At 39.8% G+C, this 23,231-nt stretch overlaps 1 protein-coding gene across 2 annotated transcripts in view; it reads left to right on the top strand.

Moving 5' to 3' along the window:
* Positions 1 to 23,231, top strand: part of FNDC3B (fibronectin type III domain containing 3B) — a 165,943-nt gene that overhangs the window by 37,994 nt on the left and 104,718 nt on the right. For both annotated transcript variants that reach the window (XM_017889478.1, XM_017889477.1), the window contains exons 3-5: positions 5,016 to 5,074; positions 13,885 to 14,036; positions 17,560 to 17,619. In XM_017889478.1, coding sequence (XP_017744967.1) covers positions 5,016 to 5,074; positions 13,885 to 14,036; positions 17,560 to 17,619 — 271 coding nt within the window. The remainder of the gene's footprint in view (positions 1 to 5,015; positions 5,075 to 13,884; positions 14,037 to 17,559; positions 17,620 to 23,231) is intronic.

Here is a 23,231-nt window from a genome sequence, read left to right on the forward strand (position 1 = left end):
CTCTCTCGTTTCTTTTAAAAACCACATTTACTTTGCTGTGTGTTTTCACTTCAACCTTCCCTTTACTAAAAAATGCTTTATTTCCTTAGTGTAGGAGATTTGCTTTTAGGGAAAAGGAAAGACTTGCGTCTCTAAGCTGAGCCCCCCTTTCCTTTTTTTAGCATTTCCAGATAGACTAGTTCTCAGCTGACTGTGGACATGTTTGAATTAGAGGCTCCCATCTTAGCTCCTTTTCAAAAACTTTCCTACCATTAAATGTGCCTATATCTGCAAAACAAAATGTTCCTTCTCGGTTTGAAACACTATCCAAGAGTGCCTTATTATTATTATTATTATTATTATTATTATTATTTTATTTATATTTTGAGACAGAGTCTCACTCTGTCGCCCAGGTTGGAGTGCAATGGTGCAGTCTCAGCTCACTGCAACCTCTGCCTCCCGGGTTCAAGCGATTCTCCTGCCTCGGCCTCCTGAGTAGTTGGGATTACAGGTGTGCGCCACCATGCCCGGCTAATGCCATTCAACTACAAGAAGGCAGCAATGTAGAAAATGGTTTTCATGTTCATCCACCGCAGCTGTGATCACCAGCAAGGTTGAATCAGGTGGAAAATGGTTTCGATCTGTTTACTTAGCTGCTTCAGTGTGAGGAATAAGAAATACAAAGTTTGCTTACATGATTTGTGTCTGAGTTCATTTACTTACTGCACACCAGAAGGTGAAAAATAGCCCCTGAGAATGAAGAATAAGAAACTTGTCCTCTGACCTTGCACCAGAACCTTGCGTCTCTGCACTTCTGGGGCAATCTCTTGTTTAGTTGGCACACACCAAATACCAAATTCTTAAGAGGGGAAGAAATAAAAACAAGACAGTTTTCAGCTTGAATAAAAGAAGATATCCTAAAGGCAAATCAGCAGAATTCTTTTTTGGTTTTGTTTGCTTATTTTTGTGAGGAGATTATTCTTCTCTCCTTCACAATATGGGAGGTGTGTGTATGAGAGAGACAAGATAAAAAAAACAAAAAAGGAAAAAAAGAAAGCATGCCACCAAACAATGGCTTCATCCAAACTCTGACATACACTCTTCCAACACAGCTGGGCTCTCAAACTGTTTTATGGAAACAGTGGTCATTCAGTTGACTTCGAGGCACACTTAAATCATGCTTAGGGAGAGATAGGCCAAGGGCTTAGTTAACTCACTTATTTAGGTCATAGAGTTGTGAATTTTGACATTTTCATACTACACTGTTAGCTTTTGTACAAGAGTTTATTGTTTATATGGGAAGTAACTGTCACTTTAAAACAGATTTTATTTTTACTCTTGTTTGGTACAAATTGTGTGCCCAGGTTTTATTTACCTTTTCCTTCTTAGTCTGTGGCAGCACAAATGGAAAAGTGTTAAATAAATGTGGTGTAAGTGTATTTTTCTCTCTTTTTTCCCATATTTATAATTAGAAGCTTGAAAGAAGACAGAATTCTATCTGGCCTTGGTACCACGTTTCTTCTAATATGAGGAGCTAGTGACCATACACGATGGGGCAGTGATTGCGTTGTCACTACCTTCCCTCCCCATGCCCTGCCATTTTTATTTTTTATCTTCTCAGAATCCTTTGTTTATTTGGCTCCATTCAAGGCCTGCTTTTAAATTCTTCTTTTCTCATACACATTTCTTGCAGATAGGTGGCCTTTGCTCTGTTCATTTGATAACCTTTTCTAAGTTAAAAGCAAACAAGAAAGCCACCATAAACCTTCCCATAGGACTGAGCAGATCTCCTCTGCTGCCTTATCTTTCTCCCATCTACCTCAAAGCCAACACCCCACCAGTGTCAACCCCATGTTTTCTTTCTCAATGTCCTCTCCCTCGGGATCCCCAAATCTCTTTTAACTCTTAATGATAGTCAACAGAAAGATTCTACTTGCTTTGGGACCATGTATTAGACTTGCGACCCTGGAGAAATCACATCTACTCTCTGAGCCTCAGTTTCCTCATTTGTTCCTTATCTTCCTTCCTCAGTCAACAACGACACCTATGGATGGTGTGTGCCCAGCACCGAGATGAGAACCGTGATGAGCTAAGTAGGCATAAGTTCCTGTCCACCACTGTGAAATGGAGCAGAGAGTGTCCATCTTGCAGGGGACATTGTAAAAATTAGCAAGGTGGTGATGCATAGACCAGCACGTATGTAGGTGCTCAGGAAATGTCAGTTTTTGTGATTATAATGAAAGGCAAACAGACAAGGCAAGTCCTGACCTCTCTTTGGAAGTTGTTTTTATCTTTGAAGGACCTTTCCCTTGTATTTCTGGCTCTTACCTGAAACTCAATCTTTCTGATTTCGGACAGATTTTTTTTTTTTTTTCCTCTTTTAATCTAGCCTCTTTCTCTATTTTTTCTTTTTTTCTGTTGAAAGCATAGCCATTTCTTCTGTCATGTGTATTTGAAAGCAAGGTGGGAGGGGCTTTCCAGTTTTTGTGGGACAAAGCATCCTGTTTTAACTCTGTTCTTTTATAGTGTATTTCTAGTGCATAGTCCTGAGGATCTTTTATTTTCTGATCCCTTTAATTCTTCTCTTCTTTCTGTGTTGAGTTGGTGATCGTCCCTTTTCTACACTTTTATTACTCCAAGGATAGGATCTGACTTGTTGCCTTTGTAAGATAATCTAAATGCCTTCTTCATAGCAGGAGGAAACAGTTACCTCCTTCAGCTGGCTGTTTGAACATAGCTATGTGAGTGTTTGAAACCATAGGGTCCTTCAAATTCTAGAATAACCAGAAATTGAGAACACGTTGTCTTTAACAACTGAACCAGTTCGTTTATTGTGACTATGCTTATGTTTTGTTTTGATTTTTTTTTAACCGACAGTTAACTTTTAAGATTATATAATATTTACAGTTTACTTAGCAGAGGCTTCCAGAAAATGTGAGGGTATGTCCACTTTTGGTTTATGGATACAATTTATATCTTAACATGAATACATAGTTATAAATGAGCTTATGACATTTGGTCTTTTGAATGTGGGTTTTCTTTTAAGAGGTTGCAGTTTTCAAAACCATGATATTGCCACCAGCCCATTTGGTTTTCTCACCAGACTAAAGGTAGCATGTCCTACTAAACAGAACACAACAGGAAAAAAAAAATAAGGAACAAATCCTTTTTAAGTTTGGAGTGGTGCCAACTACAAGTTTTTGGTATTTTTAATATAGACTTTGTTCATTTATTTAGTCAAGAAGCGTCTATTGAGCTTTGCACATGTACGGCCTATGCTGGGTGCTGCGGGTAATGGTGATTGTGTCCTAGGGCAGGGGTCACTGAACTATATAGTCTCCCTGTAGCCTGTTTTTGTATGGCCCACAAACTAAGAGGTTGTTAACATTTTAATGCGTTATGAAAAAAACCAAAAAACAGAATATGCAAGAGACCTATATGTGGCCCACAAAGTTTAAAATATTTATTTGATCCTTTAGGAAAAAATTTGCCTACTCTAGACCCTGTGGTGTCTCTGACTTCCTCAATCTTATGTTGGTTGGTAAGAAAGACCAGAAATAAGCGAACAAATAAGCAAGATAATTCTTTTCAGATTTTGATAATTGATAAGGAAATAGGATATAAGAGTGACAGAAATGAGGCTGGGGTCAGGTGTAGCGGTTTAGGTGGGATTTTTTGAAAAGATGACTTTAAGAATAGACCTGAACAATAAGGACAAACAGGTCTGGCAGAGCTGGGCGTATTAGCCCATCTCTCACTCCTTAGGTCCACATCCCCCTTCCCCTCCAAGTGCCTGCTTGTTATACACAGGGCTCAGCTAAATGCTGGTTCCTGGAAAACCGTTTCAAATGCCCTCTTTTGGGTTATCTTTACTATAGCACCCATTACAAGGCACTGTAATTGCCTATTTGGTTTCATTCTTTCCACCTCCCCTCCACTAGACTTGAAATATCTTGGGGGCAGGGACATATGTCTTAGTGATCATATCCCTCTAGCATTTAGCTCATGAACTTAGGTTAAATGGAGTCTACTATAAACTCAAAATTAGATTCCATCAAGCCCACTGTGAAAATCAAGAAGATCTTCTAACAAATTGCAGATTCTTAAGTTCTATTACTTGTCTTTTTTTGTACACATCCTTCCGACCTCGTACTCTCTTCTCCAAGCACTATTCTTTCATTTCTAAAACCTAATTATTGCCCCACCCCAAAAACATGCCCATTTACCTCATCTGATTAAAAGGCACCATCATCCATCCAGTTGAGCAAGCCAAAAACTAGGAATTATCCTTGGTGTATCTCATTTCCTCACTCTTACCCATCACATCCAGTCCTTCAGCACCCATACCCCCTCAACTAGTCCTGTCTCACTGTCTTTACTCTCAGTTCTAGCCCAGGCCAGGTCTATCCTATCCTTTGCCTGGGCCACTGCAGCAACCCCTGACTGGTCTTTCTGCTCCCTTGCTTACCTTCCTTATATTCATTGTTCACACAGAAGACAAACACATCTTTTCAAGCTCAAAAGATCATGTCTTTCCCTTTTCTTAAACACTCCAGTGACTGCCCATCAAATGTAAACATTTTAACTTAAGTAAACAAGTAAAAACAAGTAAATAAACAAGTAAAATACAACTCAAAATTTGAGCTCAAAGCCCCCAATGGAGTAACCATTGTCTTTTCAACCACATCTTACTCTCAGTTTCCAGGTACATTGGTCCCTCCACTTGCCCTTCTTAGGACCTGTTCTCTGTTGCCTGTTAGATTATTAAATGTTAAAATGGAACCCTGTGTTAATCTCGTTAACATCGTGAACACTTAAAACTATACAGTGGCAAGTCAGTGAACCACAGTGAAACTCCATTCCCCAAAGACACCTTCATTCCTGATTTTCCTGGTAACATTTGTAATGCCAAAAATTCGTGATAACAGGCAAGGGATTTAATGATAACTCTAGTTAAAAGGCCTTGGGGAAGGAACTTGACAGCCTTACTGCCTTCTAATGGTATTGTTTTTCCTTTTTTCTTTTTCGCAATGCAGAATATGAGTTGGAAGTAAAGAGGGTGCAAGACATTCTTTCGGGAATAGAGAAACCACAGGTATGTCTTCTGGATTTCTCAGCATAAATGACACTTTTTAAAGTATTTCAAATGTGCTTCCCCCCCACCCCCACCACACAGTAGGTAAGCAGAAGGGCTCCTTCCCTTTGCAGATTACTCATCAACTATGAAATAGTGTTCAGTTCAGTTGTTAATGGAGCATGAGACATAGAACAGCAGCCTTCTGTGTGTAGTCATAATCCACTGAAATGTCTTCTTTATTTAGGTATTCTGAATGCAGTTAGATATTCTTTCCAAAGATTGTTTCTTTTTTGTCTCTCTCTCTTTTTAGTCTACAGTTTTCTTTTGGTAGTTTTTTTTTTTTTAACCTGTATAAATGTAGTAATAATAATTTTTGAAAACCTCAGTAATCCCAAGTATTCCAAGTAAACTTCAAAAGATATTTAAATATTAGCTGTGAAAAATAAGTCCAGAACATTGGGTGCAATGGCAAGAAAGAAAATGGTCGGAGTGGTGAGGTTTTGATTTTGCCAGGTGCTTTGAAATTCAAGTGAAAAATTCAGAATGTTGATTCAGCCTTTCATCTCAGATTAGAGCCAGAGTTCTTTGGAGTATTTTCTAGCTGAATTGGAAAACCTTGATTCTGCATATGTTTCAAATACTGAGGCTTTTTAACCGAAGAGTCCAAACATGCTTCAGGGTACATAGTTGAGTTTGACAGCCTGAAAGCTGGAGGTGTGTTGAAGGACAGGCATGATAAGGCACTTGTAGAGGAGTGGGGTGTTGCTGTTTGGGGGTGGGGTGCGGGGAGTCTGTACTTACTCTGGTGAGGAGCAGGCTGCCGCTGGGGGCTTTTGAGCAAAGAAGTGATGTAATCAGGGCTGCATTTTCAGAATGATCAAACAGTTGGCAGATGAATTGGAGTGAGAAGAAGGGAGATGCAGGCAAGAGCAGTGTTAGAATCTACTACTGTAGTCCTGGTGAAAGGCTATGGGAGTCAGAATTAGGTGGTGACATCTGTGTGGCAGGCAGCCAGGGACAGATACTAGAGCCGTTCTAGAGATAGAATATGGCACTATAACCTATTAGAATTGATATCAAATGTCAAGGATAACTGGGCTAGATTGTCTGAGTCACTGGGCAAGGGCCCGGACCTGGCGAATTCATTCAGGTAAATGCCACAAGGTAACAGCCTGTCTGCAGAGCCAGCCAGCTTACCTGGACTCCATTCTGTCCCGTTACCCTCCTCCAAACCTTTGGAGTGGCTTCTGGGTGAGAAATTCAGTCAAAAGATAACATTTCCATATCAGCATGGCTTAGATGGGCACAGACATAGTCAATACAGCTGAAGACTCTCCTTAGTCCTGTAAAGCTGGAGTTGTTAATTCTGCAGCATAAGCAGCACATTATCTTTCTAGGTTTGGAAAAGGCGGGTTGAGAAACTTTCTGGAGGTGAATAGAAACAAAGCCTCAGGTAGTTACACACTCCAGAGTCATTAAAGATCTGTAGATCAGCATTTATATCTCATGCCCTTTTAACAGTGAGGCTTGAACTTGCCAAAATACTACACCCTACCTTTTTTTTTTTTTTTTTGAGACGGAGTCTCGCTCTGTCACCCAGGCTGGAGTGCAGTGGCCAGATCTCAGCTCACTGCAAGCTCCACCTTTCGGGTTTACGCCATTCTCCTGCCTCAGCCTCCCGAGTAGCTGGGACTACAGGCGCCCACCACCTCGCCCGGCTAGTTTTTTGTATTTTAGTAGAGACGGGGTTTCACCGTGTTAGCCAGGATGGTCTCGATCTCCTGACCTCGTGATCCGCCCGTCTCGGCCTCCCAAAGTGCTGGGATTACAGGCTTGAGCCACCGTGCCCGGCCTACACCCTACCTTTTAAGCAGTTTGATGAAAATCACCTGATAGGAAGTGGGCGTCTCTGGACACAGTTGCTTTGCCAGCATGTGGGTGGTGGTTGGTGCTAACCACCCTGCATGTCTGGTTCTCTGGATGGCAGTGTAAATATATCCGGGTTACCTGGGCTGAAGGCATAGCAGACAAGGGGAGTTTGTATGAAGAGTGCCAGGCTTGTTCGTGCCTCCTGCTTTTGCACATGACTAAAACAACTTCTCTTTCTCTCCACCTGTATGTTTCCTATTGCTGCTGTAATGATTTACCACAAATTGAATGACTTAAAACAGTATAGATTTATTGTCATAAAGGTTTAGAGGTCAGAAAGTCCAAAATGTCTCTGGCTAGGATATAATCAAGGTGTTGGCAGAGCTGTATTCTAGAGGCTTTGGGACATAATCTGTTTTCTTGCCTTTTCCAGTTTCTAAAGGCAGCCTGCATCCCTCTTGGCTCTGTCTGCAAAGTCAGCAGCCATATTCCCCCAGCTTCTACTTCCCTTACCACATGCCTGTCTCTGACTGTCTTTACTCCTTCTTTCACTTATAAGGACCCCTGTGATTATACTGGGCCCATCCAGACAATCCAGGTTAAGTCTCCCCTTCACGAGAGCCTTAACTTAGTCACATCTTCAAAGTCCCTTTTGCCGTGTAATGTAATATATTCATAGGTTCCAAGGACTAGGATTTGGACACCTTTGAGGGCCTACCACAGTCCGCTCTCGATCTTTAATTTAGTCACATCTTCAAAGTCCCTTTTGCCATATAAGGTAATACATTAATGGGTTCCAAGACCTAGGATGTGGACCTCTTTGAGGACCTACCACACTCACCTCCCGATCCTCAGAAGCGTTCTTGCCTGAGACAGTCCACTGTTTCTTCCCAACCCAATTAGTTGTTTATGCAGTTTCTCTCTCTCCTCTTCGTAGGCCTTTTCTTCTGAAGTTTTTGTTTGTGATTGTGTGTTATTTAACTTTTTGCTCCTAATACCTAGCACTGTTCTTGACACATAGTGAACTCTTAACAGATGTTTGCCGAATAACTGTGTGACTGTAGCTGGGTTCTGGCAAGTGGGACAAATGCCTGAAGCCTGACCAGTCTCAGGATGTGCCTCCGCCAGTGTATAAGGCAGCAGCCACTAGAGGGAAGGCCTGTGCTTTGCAATCTGGCACTCTGGGTTGGGACTTGCATTGGCTATTACCTGTCTTTGTGACCTTGGGTAAGTTACGTAGTTTCCTTGTGCCTCAGTTTCCTCATCTTTGAAAGGTAGAATAAGAAATACTACCTAGGCCGAGCGCGGTGGCTCAAGTCTGTAATCCCAGCACTTTGGGAGGCTGAGACCGGCGGATCACGAGGTCAGGAGATCAAGACCATCCTGGCTAACATGGTGAAACCCCGTCTCTACTAAAAAATACAAAATCTAGCCGGGCGAGGTGGCGGGCGCCTGTAGTCCCAGCTACTCAGGAGGCTGAGGCAGGAGAATGGCGTAAACCCGAAAGGTGGAGCTTGCAGTGAGCTGAGATCCGGCCACTGCACTCCAGCCTGGGCGACAGAGCGAGACTCCGTCTCAAAAAAAAAAAAAAAAAAAAAGAAATACTACCTATAGGGACTATCTGAGAAGTCAATTATGTACTTAGAATGCAGTATTTATAGTCTGTAGCATATCACTAAGCAAAAGTGAAACTTCTGTGCTGTGACGTGGGAAGGAGAGGTATTAGGCCATCTGACAGGGAAAGAAGCAGAGCCATGGAAAGTTGGGCGCACAGTTGTAAAAAGGATTATTTAATTTTTTGTTCCTTTCAGCCACAACTGGTAGCACCTCTAAATAAAAGGCGTATATTTTGCTTTGAGGTTTTGCAGATGATTTTATTTAGGTGCAGAACAATACGTAGTACTTGTGGATTCCAGTTATCTTTCTAGAACTTTGGGCACCCTGAATTGAGCAAGCCTCCACTGTGACAGAGCAATAAGCCAGGTATTATTCTGAGTGGCTTAGGAATTAGCCAGCGATCTCAAGCCTAATGTGGTCTGACCTTCTCTGGTGGTGGTGCTAGATTTAGTCTCCCATAGACTGGTGGGCTGTTTATTTTCAGGATATAAATAATGTAACCTGGAATTGTGGTTCTGCATTGTTTCTATCCGCGAATGTTTAGCTTGTTGGAACAATTGATTTGTCGGTTCCAGAAGCGAGTAAACTGACCTGTGAGGAACACTTCCCCTGTAAGAAGCAATCCCTTGAAAGATAAACAGTAGTACATCTGGGAGCAGATAGGCGGCTCTTAGCACTTAAGGAATCATAAAAACAGATGACTGTGAAGTTCTTAGATTTGAGTATCCTTTTCTTTAACCTCTTCCTTTTCATTTATTTTCCTTTGTGGTGGTGTTTCTCATGATGATACTTTAGAAGTGAAGCCAGTATTTGTGTGGTAATATTTCCTTAGTGTACTCTTTAATTAGATCAGTAAGCCTTCCACATAGTTAAATCCAAAGGCCAGAGCAAATTTAGAAGCTATCAATGTACAAGGAAATATTTTTGAACATAAAAGAAACAATTTGGTAACTACGAGAATAAATGGTGTTTCTGATCCAAGTACTATCATTTGCATAATAATAAAATCTCAGAAAAAAATAGAAAATTTTACAGAATAGTATTAAAATACTGGAATGAACAGGAGAGAAGGTGCAAGGAGAAAGGAAGCTATGGATTACATATCGAATAGCTACAGGACAATGCAGTTTTATAATTTCCTTATACACACATATAGAGAACAACTGCTTTCAAGTTGGAGTCTACATTTAATAAACAGACAAGAATGATTTCTAATCAGTATGTGACCATTTAGAAGTAGGCAGTAATTTTATGAGTGCTTCAAGGTGCTCAAAAGCAGTTTAGTTTAAATAATTCATATGCAGACTTACGCTAATAACCTATACAACAGACCCTTTTATAGCAGTTATTGAACTGCTTTCAAATTGGAATCTACATTTAATAAACAGACAGGAATGATTTCTAATCAGTATGTGACCACTTAGTAGTAGGAAGTAACTTCATGAGTCCTTCAAGGTGCTCAAAAGCAGTTTAGTTTAAATAATTCATATGCAGATGTATACTAGTAACCTATACAACAGACCCCTTTATATTACTATTGCAGAAACAAATGTCAGATTGCACCTTGTCCAATAATTTTATAACTAGATGTTACCACGTTTATCACCATCAAAGGAGACTGACTTTCTAGTTATGGTAGGTTAATTAAATATCAGGAAGTCAGTTAGCTTTATGGCTTCTAAACTTTGAGGGGTGAGGGGAACAACAGCCATGGTGATCACTGGGATGATCAGATTAGCCATGCCCTGGTTAAACTTGGTGGTCACTGCTGGCAAGAAAGTTTCAGCACACACAGACTTGCAATGTGAAGGTCATATATGAGTGTTGTTGCTCTGAAATAGGCATGAACCCAGATAGAATTCCTAGAGTTCCAAATCTCTCATTAAAGCATTACCTCCCAGGACACTTGGAGTAAATATGTCTAGTGCTGAGAATTCACCTTCAAGTAACATTCTCTTGAAAGACAGCATGTCAGTTTCTGGAATCAGCCTTAAGTGGAAACAAGTTCCAAGTCCTAATGGAGACCAAGTGATCTTTTTCTCCTGATTCCGTTGCCTAAACAAGGGCACGCTCAGGCCAAGAGTCAGTGAAAGAGAGAGAGCAGGAGGACAAGAGGGATTTGGCCCCAGAACATCATCATGATCTGGGTGTCTGGCTGCTTAGCTCAAGGAAAGAATTCACAGAAACCACTATCCTTTGAGAGTGATGCTGAGTTGTCAAACTGCATTTCTGATAGGCTAGCATATTGGAAAAATGTATTTCCACAAACACCTGCATTGCATGCCGATGACAGTGTACATCCTGAAGGCTTGCTTAGGGACTCTAAGGAAAAAGTGAATGTTATTTTAGTTGATGATTCAAGTGTTGTGTTTCTCAGTTCAGGTAAATAATAATTTAACCAAGTCCTAAGGGAAAAAAGTAAAGTTGTCATAGCTGACATAGAAGGTAGAGTTTAAAAGGATGTGACGTTATGGATGTTTGTTTGGTGTCTAGAATGCTGGCATTCGACTGAGCTATTTTGAGACATGGTGTTACTTCACACCACCATTCATAGAATCAGTGCTACTGTCTTCTGTGTTCTTGGGTGCAAAGCAGCCACTTACCACCTTGGCTGAGTGTTTTCCAGTACCTTATGAGCCTCCTTTTTTCCCAAGAAACTAAACTCTTTGTAACAAATTTTCTCCCCTAATTAAAAATCAAATATAATATCAAATACCTCAGGATTACTCTTTAATGGTTTGTGAAGAAATTGAGCAGATATACTGTTGTATGTTAGAAATGCTGTCTTAAAATCTAGGTAGAGAAACAACACACAAATAACCAAGTAATGCTCTAATGTAACATGCACCAAATGCAGGGACGGAAAATACGGCAAAAGTACAAAGAAGAGTGATTGAATCTGACAGTGCAGACAGTACAGAAATCTGTCCAGAATCAGTCTCAGGAAACCTAAGAGTCCCTCTGTGTTCAGTATATCTATCATGAGTCCCCTCATGTACCTGTCCGTCTTCAACAGGTTGGGGCTTCTTGAGGCCAAAGATCATACCTTCATCATCTTTGTGTCCACACAGCCCCTCACAGGGTGAAGTAAGACCATTAAATGAATAAACAAAGCATTTGAACTGGGTCCAAGAGAAGTTGATTAAAGCCAAGAAAGTAGGAGAGTTAAAAGCTAAGTCCCAGGGGCATGAGAGAGGGCATAAGAGAGGCCAGCATCCTGGAGGGGCGGTAACAGCATTGTGGTGCAGATGGATTGGAGGGGTGGAGAAGAGAGCTGCTAGTCAGGAGCCATAGCAGTCTTCCTCAGATGTTTTCAAGAGATGTGTAATACAAGCCTATCATCTTCTGTGTTGCCTGTGGCAGAAACTTAGACTATCTAATTTCCTTTTAATTTTTTTATTCAACAAACATTTACTAAGCAACCGCTGATCACAGTTGAATATGACTTGGATTCTGTCCTTAGGGAGTCTCAAAGCCCAAGGGAGGTAGGCAAAGGCCATAACATGATTAGCAATTCTAGCAGTATCCACAAGGTTCTGTAGAACACGGAGGAGTGACGCTGCATGAGATAATTTAGAGAAGGCTACTGGGAGGTGGTGAGGCTGGGCTGGGGTCTGCATGAGATAATTTAGAGAAGGCTACTGGGAGGTGGTGAGGCTGGGCTGGGGTCTTTAAGGATGAGCAGGAGTTTGACTAAGTAATTGGCTAAATATATATATCATGATATTCTATTTATATGGAATAAACAGTGTGAAGTGATCTCCACTAAAAATGTAGTGAAGGACAGACTGAAGAGAGACTCTATCTTCATTTTCCATATTTATTATTTGTATTTCAAGTATTTCATAATTCTAATAATCTTTATATAGATCAGATAGTGACAAAAATGGAAGAAGGAAAAAAAAAAGGGACTGAACAGTTTACCTGTCTCCATCTACAGCCTAATAATCTACAGCTATAAAGTCTTTGTGAACGTTAAGCTTTAGCATCTGTATTAAGTCTTGTTTGTTTTTAATATGCTATCCAGACCAATATCCAGATAGCAATAGAATAGCCTTTAGAGAGTTACAGCATTAAAGTTTTGTCCTTAGATTTATTTTAAGTAATTAGATCATATTTTAAGTTGAGTTTCTCCAGAAAAGGACTCTAAAACAAAGGTTTGAGTGCAAATAGTTTCTGTGGGGATATGGCCCAGGAAGTCCTGGTTGGAGACAAGGGAACTGAGACAGAGAAGGGAAGTGTGTTAGTCTGTTCTTGCATTGCTATAAAGAACTACCTGACATTGGGTAATTTATAATGAAAAGAGGTTTAATTGACTCATGCTTCTGCAGGATGTACAGGAAGCATGGCTGAGAAGGCCTCAGAAAACTTAGAATCATAGTGGAAGAAAAGGGGAAGCAGGAATGTCTTATGTTGCCCAAGAAGGAGGCAGAAAGAGAGAAGGGAGAAGTGCCACACACTTTTAAACAACCAGATCTTGTGAGAACTCACGTCAGGAGAACAGCAAGGGGGAAGTCTGCCGCAATGATCCAGTCACCTGCCACCAGGCCCTCCTCCAAGACTAGGGATTACAGTTGGACCTGAGATTTGGGTGGGGACACAAATCCAAACCGTATCAGGAAGGAAGCCCATGCAGGGTCTATCAATAAACAGGTTACAGTTGTGGTCAGCCAGAGCTTAGCCCTCATAAACACCTCTGAAAGATAGAGTAGATTTTGTAAAACATGCTTCAGAGTAGTATTTTAAGAAGGTTCTGGGTATTTTAAGTCTCAGAGTCTTCGATTCAACTGAAGTCTGAAGCAGAGGCTAAACCAAAAGTATAAAAACAGAGCTTAGAATGGTGAAGCATTTCCACTTCTATAATGATATTAATCCCATATCAGCCTGGTCCTTGGTTCCAGTTCTCCACCCATTAGGTTGTCCTGGGAATCTGCAGGACTTCAAAGGGTATTATTGGAAAAGTATTAGCTTTGAAGAATGATTTGACACCATGCAAGGGTTGAAACCAGATCAGAGTACCTGTGGGTATGGCTTCTTCCACATAACGTAGAAATCTTTCATTCAGATTTTTACTTATGTTAAAAAAAAATTCCCTCACATGACATTATTTTACTTTATGGAGGACAGAATGCAAATTGCACTGGATTTGGATGAAGGTTGGCATTGCAAGAACCATATTTTGGACACCAGGACTTTGAAAGAGAGCGCCATATAAGATGTCTTTCAATATAATTAAACTAGTTTACTTTGGATTAACTTTGAGCCAGTTTTATGCCACTACCAATAATTCTGAAAATGTAAAATGGATTTGAATACTTTTGTCGCACATTTTTCTTCCGCAGGTTTCTAATATTCAGGCGAGAGCAGTTGTGTTGTCCTGGGCTCCCCCTGTTGGACTTTCCTGTGGACCCCACAGTGGTCTTTCCTTCCCCTACAGTTATGAGGTTGCCTTATCAGACAAAGGACGAGATGGAAAATACAAGATAATTTACAGGTTGTGTATGTTTCTATTGTTTTTCTTTGCTGCTAAACTATAAAATTGGAGTTGTGAAGGAAAATGGAAAACAAAGGAAAACTTTATAGGCTTGGTAAATTTTCCTTTAGTTTATTTTAAGATTTAGTAATAATTATAATGCTAAGAAATCATTGTGTCCAGAGTAATTCTTATTTGGAAATGAGTAGCATAGAGCTATTAGGTGTGGGTAAAATACATCACTTGGTTATATTTGCTGTCAGTAAAGTATTAAAGAAAACTTTCTGTTAATGTCTGCCGGCAAAAGGTGATTATGACTTTTAGTTTTTCTATACATTGAGCGATTATAAGGTGACCTCTCTATTTTCAGATCCAGACCTTTTTGTAGCCCTGTTTTTTAAAGTTCTGCAGTATGTTTCCTTCTGTTTTACCCTATTTCTTTTCTTTTCTTTTTTTTTTTTTTTTGGTTTGAGACGGAGTCTCACTCTGTCGCCAGGGCTGGAGTGCAGTGGCCGGATCTCAGCTCACTGCGAGCTCCGCCTCCCGGGTTCACGCCATTCTCCTGCCTCAGCCTCCCGAGTAGCTGGGACTACAGGTGCCCGCCACCTCGCCCGGCTAGTTTTTTGTATTTTTTAGTAGAGACGGGGTTTCACAGTGTTGGCCAGGATGGTCTTGATCTCCTGACCTCGTGATCCGCCCGTCTCGGCCTCCCAAAGTGCTGGGATTACAGGCTTGAGCCACCGCCCCTGGCCTTACCCTATTTCTTACCTTCCACAATAGTTTCCAGCCTGAAATAAAGATACTTTAAAACATTTCATTTCGAGGCCTTAAATGGTCAAAAGTTTAGCTCACAGAGAAGGGATTAGCCCCTTCTGCTCTGTGGACTCCCAGGTATTGACCATTCAAAAGATTTATAACCATGTTGTAAATGTGAGAAAAATTTTAAGGCCATATCTTTCTTCTTTGTAGTTACTGGGTACTACTCAGATTTGCAGAGCAGGAAATGAGAAAGTCAGTTTTGTTTTAACTGCTTGTTTGGCCTACCTGTGAGAGGACCCTCCCGTGACTGCCCATGCCCAGGGTAATAATGTGGTCACACAATCCTCACTTTTTCTGCCAGAGATGTTTGTATTCTCTCCTATTTCCCTGTTGGCATCAGTGCCACAGAGCCGTATCTTCCCCTTTCCTGTTCCTAATCTTGCTCCACAGTCTTCCTGATGAGCAGAGAGGGACAGAGGTTAAGGATGTAAGCCCTGTGGCTGCTGTGTCCTCCTCTTGCTACCCAGGCTACCTCCACTGTCTTCCCTGGATGCCTTCAGGAGTCTCTTGAGGGTCTTCCACCCCCCCACTCTTGCTCTTCTACAACCTTGCCAACTCACTGCAGAAACAAAATTCAGGCCAGATCACTGCCCTTCTGATAACACTCCAGGGATTCCCCACTGTATTTAGGATATTCCTAACTCTGGCTCACCACCATTTTATTCTAGTCTGAAAAATCAGAATTAGTATCAACTTTAAAGAAATACAGAGTACCGCCAGGCGCAGTGGCTCATGCCTGTAATCCCAGCACTTTGGGAGGCTGAGGCGGGTGGATCATGAGGTTAGGAGATGGAGACCATCCTGGCTAACACGGTGAAACCCCGTCTCTACTAAAAATACAAAAAATTAGCCGGGCGTGGTGGTGGGCACCTGTAGTCTCAGCTACTCGGGAGGCTGAGGCAGGAGAATGGCGTGAACCCGGGAGGCGGAGGTTGCAGTGAGCTGAGATCGTGCCACTGCACTACAGGCTGGGTGACAGAGACTCCCTCTCAAAAAAAAAAAAAGAAATACAGAGTGCCATCTCCCCCATGCCTGGCAAGGAACAGATACAGTTGACCCTTGAACAACACAGGTCTCAACTGCACGGATTCTTGTCAACCACATGCAGACCAGAACAATATTCACAGGATGTGAGACCTGCGGATATGCAGGACCAACTGGGGACTCAAGTATGTGTATACGCTATGTGGGGGTGGGATCATAGTACTGATCTCCTTGTGTATACTGAGGGACAACTGTGGATAGAGCCTTTTCATGCAAGATGAACATTAGTGGCAGGAGCTAGAGCCTCAAATGCCCAGAGAGGTTCGGCCGGTAACATACATAAGCAAGTGAAAAGGCTGAAAATGAGGAGAGTTCCTGTTGCCATCGAAAGGAAACGGTTGCCGCTCAGCCTAAGTCGATTGTTGCTAAAATTTGCTGATTCTTTGAATTTTTTTTATCAAAAGATGCTGAAAATCTGAATTATTGTACAAACTTCCCTGTTACTAAACTAATGGAGCAAATGCAAGATATTTTAAAAGATACAATGTAGGCTAAACAACAGAGCTTCAGGCAAGGTCTGGACACAACTTCCAGTTCACAACTTAAAAAAACCCAGCCTGTTATATGGAATAATTTCAAACTTATAAGATGTCCCAAAAATAGAGAAATCAAGGAATACATGTATACTCCATATCCACATTCAGTTATTATTAACTTTATACTCTGTTTTATCATTTGACCTCCTTCCTCTTTTCCTCTTTCTGTCCTCAATCCATATTTTTTTCATAAGTTTTATATGTAACTTATGTCCGTTATTGCAAAATCCTTCAGGATATTTTCTATAAATAAGATTTTTTTTTTTTTAAAGAACCACAGTGTAGTTATCAACTTCATAAACTTACATTGATATAATACTTTATCTGTTGTCTGTATTCCAGCTTTGTCGCTTGGTCCATAAATAATGCCTGTTATTTTGAAAAATTGAGCAGTTTTCCACCCGCTTCTGCGCAGGAGCTAGTCTAGGGTCAGACAGTGCCTTTAGTTGTCATGTCTCTTTAGCCTTCTTTAATTTGGAACACTTCCACGGTATTTCTTACACTTTTATAACACTGATACTTTTGAAGAACACAAAATAAGTCACACGCCCACACACCTTTCACCTTTTTAAAAATTTTCAATGGAACGTTCCTTATTTTGTGTTGGTTACTTCCTCATGATTTAAGTTGAGGTTCAGTTGCAATTTTTGAGGATATAAATGGTTTTATTTTATTTAAGAGAGCTATTTGTTGGGTGCATTGGTAAGTGAGGAAGTGAGATTGTGATTTTTCTTAAGACAGTCCAGAGTTGAGATAATTGAGGTTCCTGCCAAGGTAAGTATGGAAGGTGCCTTCTGTTAACAGTTGGCGTGATCGTTTTTATTCATTAGTTTGTTCATTCATTCATTTGCTTACTTAGTTACTTTTATGTATTTACTTGTAAGAAGTGATAAGATCTTTTAGAATTTTAATAGTAAGTTAACCATGCCATTTTCAAGATCTAAGATGGCATCATTAAAAGGAACCTGATTTTCTAGTCCCAAACAAATAATAATATCAAATAAGAAAGTTTATTTCTGGTTTATGGTGGAATCTGACATAATAGTTCATGAATTATTGTCAGTACATTACTGGACACCCAAATTCTAAATCTCATTTGCTTTTGAAACTGGTATTAGCAACTAATGAATGCTTTTTCTTTACAGTGGAGAAGAATTAGAATGTAACCTGAAAGATCTTAGACCAGCAACAGATTATCATGTGAGGTGAGTTAGGATATAAGAGCCAAACTGTATTGGAGAATCCAGGTGGCTAAAGCAAAAACCTGTGCCCCCTTTTAAGTTTTTGGTGAATGTTGCTTACCTTGCTATAAGTTTTAGTACCATGGCTCATGGGCCATTCATTGACTCTCAAGACCATAGTAACTGGGAAGACACAGAAGTGCTTCTGTGAACAGAAAATTAGGTGTTAAACACTGAAAATCATTTTAAAAGTAATTTTACATGGCCTTCTAAGATCTGTTGGACTGTGGTTTAACGGTTTCTTTCTATAAAACAGTTGAATTTTTTTTTTTTTTTTTTACCTTGGGCATATCAGTGTTTCTTATAGACCATCATATAAACTGTATATTCAAATGACTGAAGAAGCCCTTTCCTTATTGCAAGCACACCATTTAACCTTAAAAGCCAATAGATTTTGAAAAAGGCAAGTAATACAAGCATCAGATTATCTCTGACGAGAATGAACTCCATTTGGCAAAACAGTTAACCCGTGTGGTATGATGTGTAGCCTGAAATCTCTACTGTGATTTTCTGGAATCTCTACTGTGACTACTCTGGAAGGTAGGGCTAGCTTATTTTAGGAAGAAACCCAGCCAACCACAGATCTGTAAGGAGGAAAGTGTTATCTGAATTTTTAGAGAGACCATCTGATTATTTAAAGATCCATCCATCTATTCATTTGCCAATAAGCAGGTCTGAATATGACCCATAACACTTAAAACATTTTTTAAATCTTTATTTTATCTAATATTTAAGTTCCCCAGAAAGTAGTTTTATTTAACTGGATGTACAACAACACACTTTCCCTTTTTTTTTTCAATTATATATCCATACGTAAAGATTGCAGAATAAAATTGTAAGCATGAAATATACATCTGTTGGCCAGGTGTGGTGGCTCACGTCTGTAATCCCAGCACTTTGGGAGGCCGAGGNGGAAGGTAGGGCTAGCTTATTTTAGGAAGAAACCCAGCCAACCACAGATCTGTAAGGAGGAAAGTGTTATCTGAATTTTTAGAGAGACCATCTGATTATTTAAAGATCCATCCATCTATTCATTTGCCAATAAGCAGGTCTGAATATGACCCATAACACTTAAAAACATTTTTTAAATCTTTATTTTATCTAATATTTAAGTTCCCCAGAAAGTAGTTTTATTTAACTGGATGTACAACAACACACTTTCCCTTTTTTTTTTCAATTATATATGCATACGTAAAGATTGCAGAATAAAATTGTAAGCATGAAATATACATCTGTTGGCCAGGTGTGGTGGCTCACGTCTGTAATCCCAGCACTTTGGGAGGCCGAGGCGGGCGAATCATGAGGTCAGGAGATCAAGACCATCCTGGCTAACATGGTGAAACCCCGTCTCTACTAAAAATACAAAAAATTAGCCGGGCATGGTTGCAGGCGCCTATAGTCCCACCTAGGCAGGAGGCTGAGGCAGGAGAATGGTGTGAACCTGGGAGGCGGAGCTTGCAGTGAGCAGAGATCACGCCACTGCACTCTGACCTGGGTGACAGAGCGAGACTCGGTCTCCAAAAAAAAGAAAAGAAATATGCATCTATTATTATACTTTCCAAAGGTTAATTCACATCATCAGTTTCTTTGTGATTTCAGCATGAGGTTGGAGGCAAGGTAGTCTAGTAGGAAGAGCATATGAGAATTATCAGGAGGCTTGAGGTGCGAGTCTGGTTCTGCCCTGAACTGGCTGTTTCAACTTCGGTCAAGTCACAGAGAATGCTCTGCCATGATTTGCTCAGTAAAAACAAGGTAGTAAAGCAAGGATGTGTGTTGAGGATGTAATATCTTATTAACTGCATGAGTTCTTAAAAATAAGTTTAAAGTAATGTATATCAGAGCAAATTGTTTTGCATTAAGGCTTAAAGCGCACATCTGCTTAGCTATCATATTGTTTAGATGAACTCTTGCAACCATCTCCTCCTGTTTAAATCAAAACTTTGGATTTTGAGTCAATTAGCTTCCGCCCAAACATATTGAACTTTTCACACGCTTTGTACAAGAAGATCTGTGTAATTTGTGAAGCTAAGATGATAATAGAATGCTTTAACCGTTCTTCAAAATGGTCAATGTAACAACAAACCAGAAAATGTAAAAGTCATGTAAATGTTATCTATTATTAATTGTTAACGTATGTTTCTTTCTGCTCCGTGCTTTAACAGTTTATTGTTCCTGTGGTTAGTAAAGGTTTACTTTATTAATTTCCTGCTCATTCATGAGCTTACAATATCCTTTTTAAGAAACTTAAATGTCATGAAGAGCCTTTCCTTTATTTACCATCCTGTCTGTTGTTCCATTTATTTTTTTTTAAACACTTATCACAAAGGGTAAATTTGAGAACACTTGCTCATCAGCTATTTTTCCCAACAAAACCTGTGAACATCTTGAACTCCTGAGCAGATAGAATAGTTAATGGATTCCCCAAAAGGTACAGGATGGGAGCATTTGGGGTTTACCACCTAGGGGCCTTGGGTTTAGACTTTCTCCTGACACATTTGGGACTCCTTGCATTTGTCATTTGACACACGTGTGACACCAAACACGTACAACCTAGGGTGCCACCAGCTGTTATTTGTTCTACCGCTCTGCTTTCCAGGAAGATAGGAAGTTCTCTCTCCTTGGTGATGGTCAATTTTCATATTTTTTTAACGTCCTTTCTCTCCTAATAAAAATGTCTATAGTCCAGATTTAGTCTTCGTGCACTGCCTGATGCACGGTCCATGTAGATCATACATTCTTTTTCCTTTTACAGTCTTTTCTTTTTTAAGCTAGAGAAGAATCTTAACACTTGCAACTCTTACTTAGATATAACTTCCTCTACCTTGAATTGCTTTGGTGAGGCAGCATGATGCATAGTGGACATAGCTTGCAACTTGGAGTTAATGAGTCTGTCATTTACTAAGGGTGTGTGCTTAAGCGAGCCATTGAAACTTCTTTGGTCTTGTTTTGTCATTTATAAAATGAGAATGATAATGATACCAGCCTCAGGAAAATAGGATGAGAGCAAATATATGTGCAAATCTATTTTAGACCTGTAAAGTCATGTATAAGTACTACCTTTTGGTTTTCCCAAGCTTGTTGCAGTTTTTTCACGCTCTGAAAAAAAAAGGACTTAATGATACAAGTTGAGGCTGTAGTGAGCCCTGATTGCAGCTGCTGCACTGCAGCCTGGGCAACAGCGTGAGACCTTGTCTCTAAATAAGTAAATAAATAAATTCATTGCCATTTTTGTTTGTGCATTACCAATTTAGAAAGTGATGGAAGTCTGTAGAGCCAGTTTTGAAAACTGAGATATTTGTTTTAGCAGCACAAAACAAGGTAAATTTTTTTCTTCCAATTCTTAATATTGCACATTTTAAGAGTAAGATTTCTTTCTTAAATCATGTACTGAAGTCTCACGTAGACTTCTGTTCTTATATTCCTTGTTACTTTTTGTTTTGCTACTCTGAGTCTATCTTATTCACATTGATTGCTTGATATCTTCATGTAATGCTTTTTCTCATTTTCAACCCCCCCCCAACCCCACCCCCATATTAGTATTATTGCGTGAGTTCACCCATCAGACACACAAACCTTCTTTTTCAATAGCAGTCTCAGTCATGAAGCCCGGTCATTTAACTGCCTGGTACTTGCCTTCAGTTACTAGGCCAGAACAGCTCTTGCCACCAACTCACTGTTACTGGGAATTTATTGAGACTAGTGGCATCCTTTAGACAGTGCTGTAGCTTACATGCCTGTGGCTGCTTCAGTTGGCATCTGTCATGCCATTTGAGCCAGATTCCACATGGAAAATTATATTCCAAGACATTTCAAGACATTTCAGGTTTACAAAATGTTTCTTCTTTTCCACTTTTCCTATGAGTTTTTGTGTATCATTCTTACACATCTGTTCAGTCACTATTCTTTTCTTCTCCTAATCTCCTAGTGGTGATTGAGGAAGATAATACCCCTCTCTGATGCACACATTGGTTAGCAAAATTTAGGGAGACCTTTAGTAAAGGATCTTTATTAAAATCACTTTCATATTTGTTACCCTATTCTTAACACAAATAATTTTTTTGGTTTAGTGTTCATACAATATTTCAAAGGAATCCATTTGTAATCATCAAGGTTATTCAGTGCTTCTTTAAAGGGCATTGTGTTATGTATTGTATAAAGCCACTAATAGAAAATCTCCTGTCTCTGTGTGTGTATGTGAGAGAGAGAGAGAGAGAAAGCGTGAGAGAGACAGACAGAGACAGAGATGAGAGATTGTGTGGAGAAATGAGAAAAATCCAAAATGTAAATAAATTACATTATATTTTAAATACTTATATATAAATATGTAATTTCACAAACATGAACATTTATACATATATACACTTATTTATACAAATAAATATTTATACATACACAAATGTATGCTGTATATGCATTTGCCAGAAAAATATATTTGTCTTTTAATTGGTAGTTCTATAATTAATAATGGCATTACAATGACCATTTTACTGTGGTAGTCAACGGTTTATATTTTTATCAGTAATAGGATAATCAGGAATTTGAGTGAAGGAATGGATAGCAATTTCTTTTTTTTTTTTTGAGACGGAGTCTCGCTCTGTCACCCAGGCTGGGGTGCAGTGGCCGGATCTCAGCTCACTGCAAGCTCCGCCTCCCAGGTTTACGCCATTCTCCCGCCTCAGCCTCCCAAGTAGCTGGGACTACAGGTGCCCACCGCCACGCCCGGCTAGTTTTTTGTATTTTTTTTTAGTAGAGACAGGGTTTCACCTTGTTTGCCAGGATGGTCTCGATCTCCTGACCTCATGATCCGCCCGTCTCAGCCTCCCAAAGTGCTGGGATTACAGGCTTGAGCCACCGCGCCCGGCCTGGATAGCAATTTCATGAAAATTTTGAAGCAGTTTTCTAGTCATCCTCCTTAACAATTTGGCAAACAAGTTGCCCAGAGATGATATCATATAATGACATTTCCCAGAAAAATTGTGCAGTGAAACATTTCCAAAAATATGGTTGACAAGCACAGTGAAGGATTATAAAATACATGTTATTGACCAGAAGTTGTGGCTCCTAGTATGTTACATCGTGCTAGAAAAAGTTGGAGGCATATTTCTGAAATTCTTGGAGCACCTGTTTCCTAAGCATTTCGCCAGGATTTAAGCTGAAACAAATGTGAAAACAAGATTAATTATATTGTTAGAAAATGTTTTCTTTTCTTGAGATAAATGCAACAAAACTGAACTGTTTGCTGATTTACTTAATCCAAGAAACTGACTGTACTCCACAGATTGTCCTTTCACATGATGATATTTATGGAAAACTCATTGCCATTATGTGAAAAAAATATATTGCAGAATTCTTTAAAATGTAGCATCATTAGCAGAGATTTTTCTTTTCTATAAAAGTTATTGGTAAAAATGTTGCTAGTCACTATTACAGTAAGTCGCTGTCCCTTTACTGAACTATAATTGACAGATGTAATCAAGGGATACTTAAGTATGGTGCCAACTTTTGTACTATATGCAGCATACTTATATTGCCATACAAATAGATCTTTTTTCCTTTGCTGACAAAATATTATGTGT

This window comes from Rhinopithecus bieti, unplaced genomic scaffold, assembly GCF_001698545.2.
Source record: "Rhinopithecus bieti isolate Rb0 unplaced genomic scaffold, ASM169854v2 scaffold_18353, whole genome shotgun sequence".
NCBI lineage: Eukaryota > Metazoa > Chordata > Mammalia > Primates > Cercopithecidae > Rhinopithecus > Rhinopithecus bieti.